Here is a 14548-nt window from a genome sequence, read left to right on the forward strand (position 1 = left end):
TACGAGTTTCCAGTTGTGTCCATTGAAATCCTGTGGATCCTAGACCAGAGGTTTGACGTTTGCTTTATGTGATGTCCTTCAGCTGAATGGCAGATATCAACAGACTTCCTGCACAGTTCTTCTCATAATCTTGTATCATAGTGTCCCCACCTTGTCATAACTATCCCCCAAACAAGTCCGGCATGGCCACTCTCATACGGTCCTCCCCGCCATTCAATATCATTACATTACCCCTGAAGAATGGACACCATCTGAATGCATTGTTCCCCCCCGCTCAATATCATGGTGTTGAAGAATGCACAGACTGGATTGTTCCCCCTGCTCATTACGTGGTGTTGAAAGGCACAGACTGGATTGACGACTGGGACCGTGTCGCCTCTCACCCATCCTCTCACACTCTCACTGGGAGAGTTAGGTGATGGAGGGGAGGGGTGGAAGGTGGGAGAGTGTAATTCCAGGGTTTAGGTTTCACGTTGTGGTCTTTGTTGGGGGGGGGGGGGTGTATTTCGTGGGAACGAAGGGTCAGCCTAGTCATTCCCAAACGCACCTCTCCCCTTTCTCCTCACCCCTTTGGTGTGAACCCTCACCCCTGCCCTGCCTTCTAAACTGTACCCCCCCTTTTCCATTCTGTTCCCCATGAACAGGGGAGGCATGGGGAGGAGGATTGGATGGCATACGTTAAGACATATAATTAAAGAGAAGTGAATTGGCTTTTTACATGAGAAAGCGTAACCTCACTTCTAATTTGTAGCTCCAGGTCTGCCCCATACAATACCACAGTGTATCACAGAACTGCATGTCTGTCTGTTAAGATAAGACATCCAATGATGAAAGTTATCAATACGACAGTGTGTTTACCCCTTGAGATTATACTAATACTAAAGAGGCAAAGACAATATCATAAATGTATCCCATGACTGCATGGCCATAAGGCAGGGGAGGTAACCATGACTGTGCTGTTAGCTCTGTAAACACTTCAATTGGTTCAGCTGGAATTATTTTGTACACACACACACACACACAAAACGCTCGTAGTCTTGCACAACCGTGATGGCTTTCTGGCCTTTTCACTGCAGGTGCAATGGCAGACATATATGAAGTGTTCCACAAGTGTCAAACCAGAGGAGGCTGGTGGCAGGAGTTATAGGAGGACAGGCTCATTGTAATGGCTGGAGTAAATGGAATCAAGGAAGGACAGGCTTCCACATGGCTTCCATGTGTTTGACTCCATTCCAGCCATTACAATGAGCCTGTCCTCCTATAACCCCTCTCACTGTCCCTGTCCTGGCCCAACAAAAGCCTTCTCTGTAGAGCGGAGACACGGCTATTAGATCTCAAAGTCCATGCCCTGGGCTTGGCCCTGGTCAGACACACACACACACACACGGTCAGCTGATGGATTTCCCCACACCCTACCCTGCTGGCGGACAGCCCATCTCTGTTAAAGTTCAGAGAGGTGTGAATGGGGCAGGGTTGGTCATTGTTACTCCGGTACAGAGGCGTGGACTGGAGGTGGCTGTCAGGAATACAAAGGGCCGGTTGAGGGTGGGAAGGTATGCACTTACCATGGCTGCTACCACACTGCTTTGTATCACCTTACCTTTACGTAAACTGGGTCCTTTCAGACACCGAGTGGCGCAGGCGTACCCACGTAGCGTATCTGCCCTGGCTCCGAAGGGGAGCAGTGGAGGTGGTTACCTGCCCTCTCACCCTCTTTGGGGAGAAGAGCGGACCAACTCGTCTGGGTCTGGTCCAGGAAATGGCTTTGGTTCTCTACACAATAGTAATTGATAGTGGAGCGTGTCTGTGCGCGCATCTGGTGCCCCCCCCCATCCGCCCTGCTGAAACCTCATTAAAAAGCCTTGCTGTTAATGAGCTATAGGATCATAGAGCTGCCTTCTCATTAGAAGGGGCAGGGCCAAGGCTATAGGATGCTGGCGCAGTCAGCAATTACAATGCTTACCCCTTGCAAGCTCAACCCCCTGGCACCCAGCACCCCCTAGAAGCCTTCCAGCTTGCCCATCCCATCCCAGTTCCCTGGATATGTAGCCTTCCTACCCGTACTACATAAAGTTCAACTGGCCTAAAGATTGTGTCCCGTCACCGCCTTCTTTAGGAACTCTTTCGGTTAGTGTTAGTTTGATCTGTGTGGGTCGTTTCTCTGTGGACTGACTTCAGTCATCCTGAGTTATGAATGTTTAATGTCACAGCACTGGATGGGGGGCCCCTCTATGCTCGTTTACATCAGTCTGATGTTTCAGGAGCGGGTTCGCCATTCCTACACTGTGTGAGACTGAAATGCGAACAAGCACACAGAGAGAGAGAGAGAGAGAGAGAGAGATCGCTTTGCCTCAATTCTTTAATGAGACTCCTCATAACCAGGTCAATGACAAAATGGTGTCAAGTTTACAAAGACAGTGTTGTCGTCAGCCTCATTGTAGTCAGCACAGACAGAGAAAACCAAGAATTCTGGGAAACTGAGTTGAGTTTGAGGCATACAGCACAGTCAATTGACGATATCAGTGGCAGCGACATCTGCGAGTGTCATTCTATGCACATAACATGGGTCCCTGAACAACTATACTCCGCTCATGTCCATCACATCGTACACATTTCACCCTGTCACTAGTTTCATACAACGCAAAGAATTGTTTTTTTTCAAAGTGTCCAAAAAATAAGGGTTCCCTGCCGCCAGTGTATATTGACATCAATAATGATAACATAAGTCACAGTAGTCACAAAATAGTTGGTGACACTTCACTCAAACCATGTTCTCAGCCACTATAGCGAAAAGGTTAGCCACAGTTATCTAGCCTTCCGCTGCGAGCACCGTTGTCATGGGCATAGGCTCCGTTTCCAAGCAAATAAAACAGCTGGTCATGTTTTCGGTTGTAGTTAGCGAGGCATTTGACCGACAGTTCAAGTCAAGTGTTACCAAACAACTTCTCTGCACACACACACACACGGTGTTACCCACAAAACTCTCCCACCCATCAACAAACCATTTACTATAGCTCTCCAACCTGTAGTTTCATTTGCCAACCACTAACATGGGCCCATAAATTAAAGGACAAATTCAAACCATTTCAAAATGGCAGCAAAACATGCATATGCGCAAGCTTCAAGGGGTTTCCCGCGTTTTATGAGCGTAAACAAAAAGGAAAGAAAAAAAGATCATCCAATTATGAAGTAAGAAAGGAAATAAATCCACACCCGTTTCATTTGAAGTCAAAATGGCAGTTTCTTTATGCTTAGCAGCTAAGCTCGGAAAACAATCAGCAGATGAGACACATTGGATGAGACAGCCATACACACAGAGGAAGAACAGAACTTAGCTGGGCCTCACGAGCCTTGTAAACTTTACATTAAGTGGCAAGTGTTGTGTCAAAAGCTAAATCTAAAAAGGATACCGAGAAACCTGCTTGGGTTCGTTTCCAACTTTGACCCCATCTCTGTCCAAACAACTAGTCTGTGGACGAATTAGAGTGTGACAACCACCCTGCCAGTTGTCACCACAGCAACAGAACAGGATATGAAAGCCTCACTAATCATAGTAATCTCATGCCACTAGATATATAAAATAAAAATAATAATTACAAGCCCTTTTTTTGCTTTCTACAACAGTTCCTATTGGTAATCATCACTAGTATGTTGACTGAGTGAACCAATCATTTGACCACTGGTGTCCACTTCCTATATTGTGCTGGAGCATGGTGATCAACTTCCTGTGATCTGGTGGACTGTGGTGGTTGACTTCCTGTTCTCAAGTCCTATTTGCCGTCCTCCTTTCCATTGCATGTCAGGGTTTTGTGCTGTGGTCTAAGTAGGCGGGTTTGCATATGCTAATTATCAGCTCTGGCAAGACGTGACGTACCTCAGCATGGCATAGATAGGGAATTAAGAGGAGAGCAGGGTTGGTACCTAGAATCCAGTTTGAATTGATTACCAATTGAGTGCTAGGAAAGGTTCATTACAATTCTATGGATATTTATGTTGGTCAAAGTGGTTGGAATGAGTGACAGTCCAAGCCAGTGCTTTTGGATGTCTTGGTCAGTGTACAAAAGTGTGATGTGACAGTTAAGGTGGACCAGAAGTTTACGCTGAGCCCACGTCCGCACGGCCTTCAGCAGGAAGCTCACCCACACTATCCTCCACTACGGCTGGGCTGACAGTACCATCCACCTCCCCTTTCTGGTTCTCCTCAGCCTCCAATCCCATCTCCACCATGGCAGCCATGTTGTTTTCTGTCTGGTCCGTAGTGGCTTCATCCTCCTCCATCTTGATGACCACCCTGTCATCCATTTGGACAAGGGCCCAGTTGACATCAGCTGTGCTGGCCTGGGTGTAGGTCCCGACGCTGGCATGGCTCAGCCCGTGCACCTTCTTCAGGTGTTTCTCCAGGGTGGCGTACACAGTGAAGGGCACCCCGCACAGCTGGCACAGGAATGGGGCGCGGGCCCCGTGGGCGCCGTGGGTCTTCATGTGGCGTGTGAGCTTGGAGCTCTGGGCGCATGCGTAGCTGCACAGGCCACACTGGTAGGGCCGTTCTCCCGTGTGGCTGCGCCGGTGCACCGTCAGGTTGCTGCTGTTCCGGAACTGTTTCCCACAGTACTCACAGGCCTCCTCCCTCTTCTTCTTCCCTGACCCCCCGTCGTTGCTACCACTGTTACTGCTGATGACGCCGTTTCCTCCTCCTCTCTGTTCGCTCTCCCTCTGCCACTCCTGGACCACCTCGCTGCTCCCGCCTGCAAACCACTCCTTCTCTCCATCTCCGTCCCGCTCGCTCTCCCACTCCCCCCCTACCGGAGCCCTGTCCTCCCTCTCCGGCCGTTTGGGGGTGCAGTTTCCGCTGGCAATGCCACTCTCCCCACTGCCCCCAGTCTCTCCGCTTTCCAGTGACCCCTCTGAGGGGCTGGCGCAGGGGGACGCGTGCTGGGGCTCCTCTTGTCCCTCCACCTCATCGTCCGCCAACTCTCCCTGGGGTTGGAACAGCCTGAGCAGGCTCATGTCTGGACCTCCAGGCTGGGAGGAGAGAAGGATCAGTCCAGAGTCTGGGGAGTGATGCTTGGAGAGGGACAGGTCCACCTCAGAGGTCTCCCTCTCTCCTGGTGCTCCACTCAACACCGCTTCTCCTGCCCCCTGCATTATAAACCTCTCTCTCATCCCCTGCCGACCCCCCTCACCCTCCCCTACCAGCCCCACCTCCATCCCCTCGTAGCCCTCTCTACCCACGCCCGTCTCACTGCGGTGACTCCTCATGTGGCGAGCCAGCTGACCACTCTGGGCAAAGGCCTGGTCACACAAGCCACAGTGGTAGGGACGCTCGCATGCGTGGGTCCTCCGGTGGGCTGACAGGCTGCGTAGGGAATGGAAGCCCTGGCCACACAGCTCACAGGGAAACCCCACCTGGGCGGGTCCACACTGGGGGAAGGAAGATGCGGCCGGGGGGGACGGCGACAGAGAGGGGACCAGAACACCAGCGGTGGTGTTACCGCCCTCAGCCAGCTCCCTCAGACAGAAGTTGAGGGCCTGTCGTTCTCTGGGGGAAGGGGTGGAGCTGGCCTGAGAAGCTGGCCTGCGGTTCTGCCGTGGACGGAAGATGTGGGGCAGACGCAGAGCGGAAGGGTGGAAGGCGGTGGCCAGGGTGTGGCTCAGTTGACAGGGATCCAGGGTGGCTGCAGTTTTGGAGTGCTGGTGACCCCCTCTTCCCATCTTCTCCTCCTTCTCCCCGTCCTCCTGGTAGATGCTGAAGGAGTGTGTGTGCTGGGCGTGTTGGAGCAGGGCCCAGGCAGAGGGCAACACACACTCACACAGCTGGCAGGTAAAGCAGGACGGCTCTTCTGCTACAGAAACAACAAACAGTAAGTAAGTCAAAACATTTTCTTGATCTGAAAAAATATAAGGGTTCTCAATAGGTTTGATTAAAACAGCACACATCAGACAGTGGGAACGATTGTGGATAGCTAGAATATAAAAAGGAACACAGCCCGAACAAAGGCAGTCTGTTTATGGCAATGGTTAGGTGCAGAGAAACTCAACTTGTTCAGTCAGTGAAGAGAACGACTACAGCAAGAGGGAAGATGCTTAACATTCCCTGGGTCAGGTCTACAGGACAAGGTAGTCTGAAGTTCAAAAATATATATATTTTTTAACGGATTCTTCCTTCTCGAGACAGAAGCCAAGGAGAGAGGGACACAGAGATAGAGAAGGCTGTTGATTGGACCAGAAGCAAGGGAGAGATGAAAGATGAAAAATATGAAAGATTAAACATTTTTAAAAAATAAGGAAGGACAGAGACCAGCAGAAAGGGGAGATGGATAGTTAAGTACATCTGGAGACATTTTTTAAACGTGGTTAGCTTTGTCTCTTAACCGAGAACCACTCTCCAATTAAGCTGCAAATTGCTAATTAGCGGAACCGAGAAAACGAAGGCTTTATGTAAATCAGGGACTGACTCAGCCAGCTTGACAAATGAGGCCTTTTTGCATAAATCTAAATTGGAAAGAAGATCCTCAAATTGAGGGGGGAAATGTTACATTTTTTCTTCCAAAGCCGATTCTGGTATAAGCCTCTTTCTTGTTTCCTGAAGTTAAAATCCTTCTGTATTTTACTGGAGGGGGAGGAGAGAAAAGATGAAAAAGAAAGCAACCCTTTCTCCATCTCTCTGCCGGGAGAGGATAGGAGACATGGTGGACACATCCTTTATAACTTAGCTCGAAGAGATGAGTAAAGTAGGAGAGAAGTTGATAAGAGAAAGGATGCGCAGCAGTGCCGCTCGAGAAACACCACAAAAATGTCACCCCTTGGATTGTACTTCAGACCCATCCTCCCACCCCTCAGCCTCCCTAGCCCTCCAAATCTCTCCCCGAGGAGGGGGGTTATCTCGGGGTCCTGGAGTGAAACACAATACCCAGACGGTTTCTCATTCGCTCTCTTTTTTTGTAAGGATTCCCATTTGGCCCGGGGGTCGCACTTGAATATTAAGCAGAAGCAATAAGTGCTAATTAAAAATGCAGATTGGCTAGGAGCACTAACGAGCAGCAGGCAGAATCGCTTCTCCCGAGGGAGAGAGGGGAGGGAGGAGAAAAGTGTGTGTGTGTGTGTGGGGGGGGATTGGAATAGGGCAAGCGAGAGAGTCTGTTGAAGATGGGGGGGGGGGGGGAGAATAATGTTAGAGATGAGAAGAAGAAAAAAACCAAGTAGAATAAATGCCAAATAAAACGAGACATCATAATAACCCGTCACGTTCTTCCATCTCTCTCGATCACACACACTAGTGTGAAGGGCGGCAGGGTAGCCTAGTGGTTAGAGCGTTGGACTAGTAACCGGAAGGTTGCAAGTTCAAATCCCCGAGCTGACAAGGTCGTTCTGCCCCTGAACAGGCAGTTAACCCACAGTTCCTAGGCAGTCATTGAAAATAAGAATTTGTTCTTAACTGACTTGCCAAGTTAAATAAAGGTTAAATAAAGGTAAAATAAAAAAATTATAAAAAAGGGACACCTATCTGTTGTGGGATAACTGCTCTTTTACTTTGAGTCATCTTCCTAATTTGTTCCAGTCATTTCTCTGCTGCCACTGGAAGGAAAGGCGGCCAAAGGAGGTGTTGGCTTTGGGGATGACCAGTGAGATCTACCTACTGGAGCGCGTGCTACACGTGGGTGTTGTTATGGTGAGCTGAGATAAGGCTGAGCTTTCCTAGCAAAGACTTCTAGATGACCTGGAGCCAGTGGGTCTGGCAACGAATATGTAGCGAGGGCCAGCCGACGAGAGCATACAGGTCACAGTGGTGGGTGTGACCTGTACAGGGCTTTGGTGACAAAACGGGGCTTTGGTGACAAAACGGATGGCACTGTGATAGCAAACTGGATACAGTCTGAGTAGAGTGTTGAAGGCTATTCTGTAAATGACATCGCCGAAGTTGAGGATACGAGGGTATGTTTGGCAGCGTGAGTGAAGGAGGCTTTGTTTGCGAAATAGGATGCCGATTCTAGATTGGAGATGCTTAATACGAGTCTGGAAGGAGAGTTTACAGTCTAGCCTTACACCTACAGTTGAGGTCGGAAGTTTATATATGTTGGAGTCATTAAAACTCGGTTTTCAACCACTCCACATATTTCTTGTTAACAAACGATAGTTTTGGCAAGTCGGTTAGGACATCTACTTTGTGCACGAGACAAGTAATTTTTACAACAATTGTTCACAGACAGATTGTTTCACTGTATCACAATTCCAGTGGGTCAGAAGTTTACATACACTAAGTTGACTAACTTTAAACAGCTTGGAAAATTCCAGAAAATTATGTCATGGCTTTAGAAGCTTCTGATAATTGACATCATTCGAGTCACTTGGAGGTATACGTGTGGATGTATTTCAAGGCCTACCTTCAAACTCAGTGCCTCTTTGCTTGACATCATGGGAAAATCAAAAGAAATCAGCCAAGACCTCCACAAGTCTGGTTCATCCTTGGGAGCAATTTCCAAATGCCTGAAGGTACCACGTTCATCTGTACAAACAATAGTGCGCAAGTATAAACACCATGGGACGCAGCCGTCATACCGCTCAGGAAGGAGACGCGTTCAGTCTCCTAGAGATGAACGTACTTGGGTGCGAAAAGTGCAAATCAATCCCAGAACAACAGCAAAGGACCCTGTGAAGATGCTGAAGGAAACAGGTACAAAAGTATCTATATCCACAGTAAAACGAGTCCTATATCGACATAACCTGAAAGGCCGCTCAGTAAGGAAGAAGTCACTCCAAAACCGCCATAAAAAGCCAGACTGCATTTTGCAACTACACATGTGGACAAAGACTGTACTTTTTGGATAAATGCCCTCTGGTCTGATGAAACAAAAATAGAACTGTTTGACCATAATGACCATCGTTATGTTTGGAGGGAAAAAGGGGAGGCTTGCAAGCCGAAGAATACCATCCCAACCATGAAGCACGGGGGTGGCAGCATCATGCTGTGGGGGTGCTTTGCTGCAGGAAGAACTGGTGCACTTCACAAAATAGGTGGCATCATGAGGAAAGAAAATTATTTGGATATATTGAAGCAACATCTCAAGACATCAGTCAGGAAGTTAAAGCTTGGTCGCAAATGGGTCTTCCAAATGGACAATGACCCCAAGCATACTTCCAAAGTTGTGGCAAAAAGGCTTAAGGACAACAAAGTCAAGGTATTGGAGTGGCCATCACAAAGACCTGACCTCAATCCTATAGAAGATTTATGGGCAGAACTGAAAAGGCGTGTGCGAGCAAGGAGGCCTACAAACCTGACTCAGTTACACCAGCTCTGTCAGGAGGAAATGGGCCAAAATTTACCCAACTTATTGTGGGAAGCTTGTGGAAGGCTACCTGACATGTTTGACCCAAGTTAAACTATTTAAAGGCAATGCTACCAAATACTAAACTTCTGACCCACTGGGAATGTGATGAAAGAAATAAAAGCTGAAATAAATCATTCACTCGACTATTATTCTGACATTTCACATTCTTAAAATAAAGTGGTGATCCTAACGGACTTAAAACGGGGAATTTTTACTCAGATTAAATGTCAGGAATTGTGAAAAACTGAGATTAAATGTATTTGGCTAAGGTTTATGTAAACTTCCAACTTCAACTGTACATGTCATGCACCATTGACTCATTTCGTTATTAAAAGTGATCTTGTTTTGCTTGGTGGAGATACGGTACAGCTTTTGGGTAGTGCACGTGGGTAGCTCTTTTGTATAAGCCTGTGGGCACAAAGAAGAAGAAAAACAGAGAGAGAGAGAGAGAGAGAGAGAGAGAGAGAGAGAGAGAGAGAGAGAGAGAGAGAGAGAGAGATATACCGACATGGAGAGAGATGACATGAAAACAAAGCAGCTAGAGAGAGAGCGAGTTAGACAGAGAGAGAAAGAGAGAGAACATGTAAAACAGGCAGCGAGATACCGAGAGATAGACAGAGAGCTGTTGAGAGAGAACATGAAAAACAGAGACCGAAAGAGAAAAACAAGAGAAAGACACGGACACACGGAAAAAGAGCACGCAGCAGTCCCCTGAGCGTTACACAAAGGAAGGAAGTGCAAGTGGCTGTGTGTCTGAGAAAGAGTGTGTAAGGGTCCCAGTTCCAAAAATATGCATATGAACAAAACATTAAAAAATATATATTTTATTGTCACATACACAGGTTTGGTGCAGTGAAATGTTTTACAGGGTCAGCCATAGAAATATGGAGCTCCTGGTGCAAATGAAGGTTAAGTGCCTTGCTCGTGGGCACATTGATAGATGTTTCACCTGATCGGATTGAGTATTCAAACAAGCGACCTTTCGGTTGCTGGTTCAATGCTCTCACAGCTAGGCTACCTGTAGCTCTAACAGTGGCTACCTTACGCCCTAAGTCTCATCTAAATGCAGATGATTGTGATGCCTATCTGATGGACAACGTACACCTGCACTGAGAAGCCATGCAAACACACCAGAACTATGTTGACAAGTATGACCACACCACAGCCCGTTGTGACACCATCTCATCGTCCCTCTCAGCTTAGCACAGCCAGTCCTCCAGTGAGTGCAGGCCGTGTTATTGCGTGGCCAGAGAGCACTGTGCCTTGCCCTACGTGTTTACCTGGCCACTTCACCTGAGAGAGAGTGTCAAGGAGATAGAGGGGAGCTCAGGTGCATCGGAGCCCTCAGGGGCCCCCTGGGGCCTCAAAACACTGCTGCCTAACCTTTCCACACAATTACCCAACGCGTCGCTAACTCAGACGCCTCCGCAGCACAGCAACGCCCAGTTAATGAGCTGGACTGGAAGGGGGGGGGGGGGGGGGGGGGGAGAAAACAAAAGCCAGAAATATATATATTTTTTAAGTAACTGATTAGGGACCTGCCGGCACTCACCTGTTATGTTAGGCTCCACCTTCACACTATGCTCCTCCGCTTTGGACCTGTCCGTCACTCTCCTCAGCTCCACGAACCCAGCCTCTACCTGAGTGACAGCACCGCGTTGCTGTGTCCGGTTGGCTGGGGAGGGAGGGGTGTGAGTGTTGGGGTCGTGATTCCGGGAGTGGCAGCCCCCCTGTTTGTGCTGGATGAAGGCCAGGATGCGGGCGAGAGGGAAGGCCTGATCGCACTGCCCACAGGTCAGTAGGTCACGACTCTCCTCACGACCCCTGACCTGGGGAAGGGACCCCCACTCCTCTAATGGCGAAGGAGCGGCAGTGTCCGAGGGCTCAGGGGCATCTGAGAAAGATGAGAGAGGGAGAGTTAGATAAAGAAGAGGGGGGAAGAGTGTGAAAGTAATTAGGGCAGGGGAGTGTTACTGGAAAGGCGGCAAAGAAATAGACAGGAAGATGAACATTTGAGAAAATAGCATTTACTTAGAAGGTGTATATTCTTTCCTTCAAGTCATCCTGTAAGATCTTACAACAGGGAGACCACATGGGTGGTCCAGGGAGACCACATGGGTGGTCCAGGGAGACCACATGGGTGGTCAGACACCATGTTGTTTGGGCAACTGCTAATATGGCCTTCAGAGAAAAATTACCCCTCCACATTTCTTAAAATGCTACTTTTGATGCTGAGCCACTCCACCCAACACACTCCACCAGAGCTACAGTTGGAGTCAGGCTATTCCAGTCAGCCGACACTGACCCCCCCGACCTCTCTGAGATGGCAGGCTGCATGATGTGTTCACTGACATCATTGCTTAGTAAAAATAATAATAATAATAATAAATGGATACCAATCCCCGAAAGTTCACACCTGTCAACACACTCTCTCAACAACTAGGCAAGGACCTGACCAGTTTTTCAGTGAGAACGTGAGTGGCCATGACTTGAAGATGTTCAGATTCACTCTGGGCTCGAGGCCAAATGAATCAATCACAAAAGAGAGTTATGAGTCTAACGTGAGATTACTGAAATTAAATGTATGCTTTAGATTTTAGCACCTCGCAGTGATGTAGTCTAGGTTTCAGATTCAACTCCAATTTCAGTCTCACTCATCAGAGCCATAAACGTAGGCTACAAAATAAAAATGTCCATGACTCATTTATGACCCATGTAGACTCAGCCAACAGCAGAGATGGTTAATGACTGTTGGTCAGGTTTGGAGTTGCTCCAAACAGAGTTGTTTGACTGGTCCTCAAAACTCGATAAAAGAGGGGAGGGAGGGAGTCAATACGGTCATGGGGCAGCATGGTAGCTTAGTGGTTAGAGTGTTGGACTAGTAACCAAAAGGTTTCATGTTCAAATCCCGAGCTGACAAGGTACAAACCTGTCATTCTGCCCCTGAACAGGCAGTTAAACCCACTGTACCTGTCCTGTACTTGGCCATGTCCGGGCAAGTGAAGCCCTTCCAAGCGTTAAGGTGTGTGTGTACATTTACCTTTATTTAACTAGGCAAGTCAGTTAAGAAGAAAATCTTATTTTCAATGACGGCCTAAAAAAATAATTATTCTTAACTGACTTGCCTAGTTAAATAAAGGTAAATGTACACACACACCTTAACGCTTGGAAGGGCTTCACTTGCCCGGACATGGCCGAGTACAGGACAGGTACAGACAGTAGATTCGGGCTGAGGAGCTCACCAGTGGTTACTCAAAAATGTCACCTTTCCTGTTTCAGTGCAGACAAGCTAGGCGCGGTTGCACGCACATATGAATAGTCAAGGCTTGTGGTCAAACTAGACACGCTCTACAGGCCTTCGTTAGGGAACAGAGAAAGATGCATGTTCTTTTCAGAGCACTTCAGTGTTTTAGTCAAACGCATGCCCACAGTCCCCTGGAGAAGAAAAACGATCTCCTCATAGAACACCGTATCATTCTGACATATAGATCATTATGATGGCCTACATAAGGCCTAGTCAAGTGTATGGGGTATCCAGGATATAGTTATAGAAAAAACGGAGATAAGTGAAAAAGGAGGTCAGTGGGGTTGTTGTGAGGGCAGACAATATCCATCTCCTCTCTCGCCTTGTCATACACGTACGGTGTCTTGAACACGCGGTCTGCCCCACAAGGAAGCTTTGGCGTGGGCAAAATAGGAGATACTTCAAACAGTCTCCACAGACAAGACATAAAGAAAACCCAGGGAAAAGACAGTGGACCAGCAAGGAAATAAAGTAGAACGCCGTGTCCCCTTTCAAGAACACAGAGCAAAAATGTGTATTTATTACCTATGCTTAAAGAGACCTTTGTGTAGCCTATGAACATACTTCCTTTATTTTTACTGTATTTGTTACAAAACTGAGTGTGGCCTTATATATATCAGCTCTTAAAAAAAAATATCAACTTTTATCAATGATTCAACTTCAATGTCAAGGTGCGCATACCAACATAGCCTGACTGATACAACCCCCCACCCACCAAAAAAAAAAAGGTTAACATGAATACGTCGTATATGAAATACATACAATGCATATAGGCTACCTCTTATTAGGGAGCTATGGACATGGCCTCTCAGCTTACCTTGAATTGCACTCAGGTGTTGCGGTCGGCTGCCTTGTTTGCGTCTGGACATTCTGCTTAATCGCACCAGTCAATGTTCTGCCGGTGCATCCACACTCCGAATCGGAATCGAATTTTTAAAAGTATCAAGTTGATAAGAATAGCCTTGACCAAATGACTGTGTAGCTCTATGGCACCGACGGGACGTCGTAGTGACTAACTTGTGCACCAGCCAGTGTTCAAGTTCAGGCTACCAGCCCCACAGCGGAGGAAAGGAGGGGCAGGGGCATAGGCGCCGCCCGCCACTATACTACACCGACCCGAACCCGCCCTCTATACAATGTCACAGACAGTTTGTTTTACAATCCTTTTAGGGACCAAACAATTGATTTCCATTCAAAAATCACATTTCCCTAATTCCTAAACATAACCTTAACTCCTATCCCTAAAATACACTTCCTTGTGGGGGACCAGAAAAATGCATCCACTTGTCCTAATGTTCATTGTTTTACTATCCTTGTGAGGACTTCTGTTCCCCACAAGGATAGTAAACACCAAAAACATAATACACACACTCTCTCTCTCTCTCTCTCTCTCACACACACACACACAGTCCTCCCTGCAGTGGTGTGTGTCATCATAGTCTAGGCTGGTTTGGCTTCTATAAGCAATCAATATTAGTGGCCTGTTTTATTTCAGGAACTACTTTATGCGAGGATATGGAAATGCGCTTTGCAGAATACATGGGATGGTGGGGAGGCAACAATAGGATTTTACAGCTGCACAGCCACTTCCTCCTTGCACCCCTAGCCTCTATGCAGCCTACTGGTTATAGCTACTTGCTGAGGATGTGGGTGAGGCGGAAGTGGCTTTATCAAGGCAGCTGAAGACAGGTGTTTTGCTGTCCGGCTAGTTTCGAAACCATAGTAAACCGTCTGTTAGTTTCTCCTTTCGTTACTCACCAGACGCGACATAAAATACAGTGGCGGGGAAAACCCATAGGCCTGACCGTAAACTTTTACAAAGACAAACTAAGTAGCCTAGGCTCTAGCCTATCTTGTTTGGAAAATTATTCAGACAAGTTAGGAGACAATATAGCTAAGAAGTATTGTGTTAAACATT

At 47.6% G+C, this 14548-nt stretch overlaps 1 protein-coding gene across 2 annotated transcripts; it reads right to left on the reverse strand.

Annotated features, from left to right (window-relative positions):
• Positions 1–2341: 2341 nt before the first annotated feature.
• Positions 2342–13988, reverse strand: LOC115137102 (B-cell lymphoma/leukemia 11A-like). Of its 2 annotated transcripts, none has more exons than XM_029673161.2 (3): positions 13448–13988; positions 10879–11220; positions 2342–5840 (listed from the first exon to the last, which is right to left on the reverse strand). In XM_029673161.2, the coding sequence occupies exons 1-3, from the start codon at positions 13497–13499 to the stop codon at positions 4096–4098; spliced, it is 2139 nt and encodes a 712-aa protein (XP_029529021.1). In that variant the 5' UTR covers positions 13500–13988; the 3' UTR covers positions 2342–4095. The 2 variants fall into 2 exon arrangements, with proteins under 2 accessions (XP_029529021.1, XP_029529020.1); XM_029673160.2 differs by having other exon boundaries at positions 2342–5843; positions 13448–13985.
• Between the last annotated feature and the right edge of the window lie 560 nt (positions 13989–14548).

This window comes from Oncorhynchus nerka, linkage group LG11 (genome assembly GCF_034236695.1).
Source record: "Oncorhynchus nerka isolate Pitt River linkage group LG11, Oner_Uvic_2.0, whole genome shotgun sequence".
Classification (NCBI taxonomy): Eukaryota; Metazoa; Chordata; class Actinopteri; order Salmoniformes; family Salmonidae; genus Oncorhynchus; species Oncorhynchus nerka.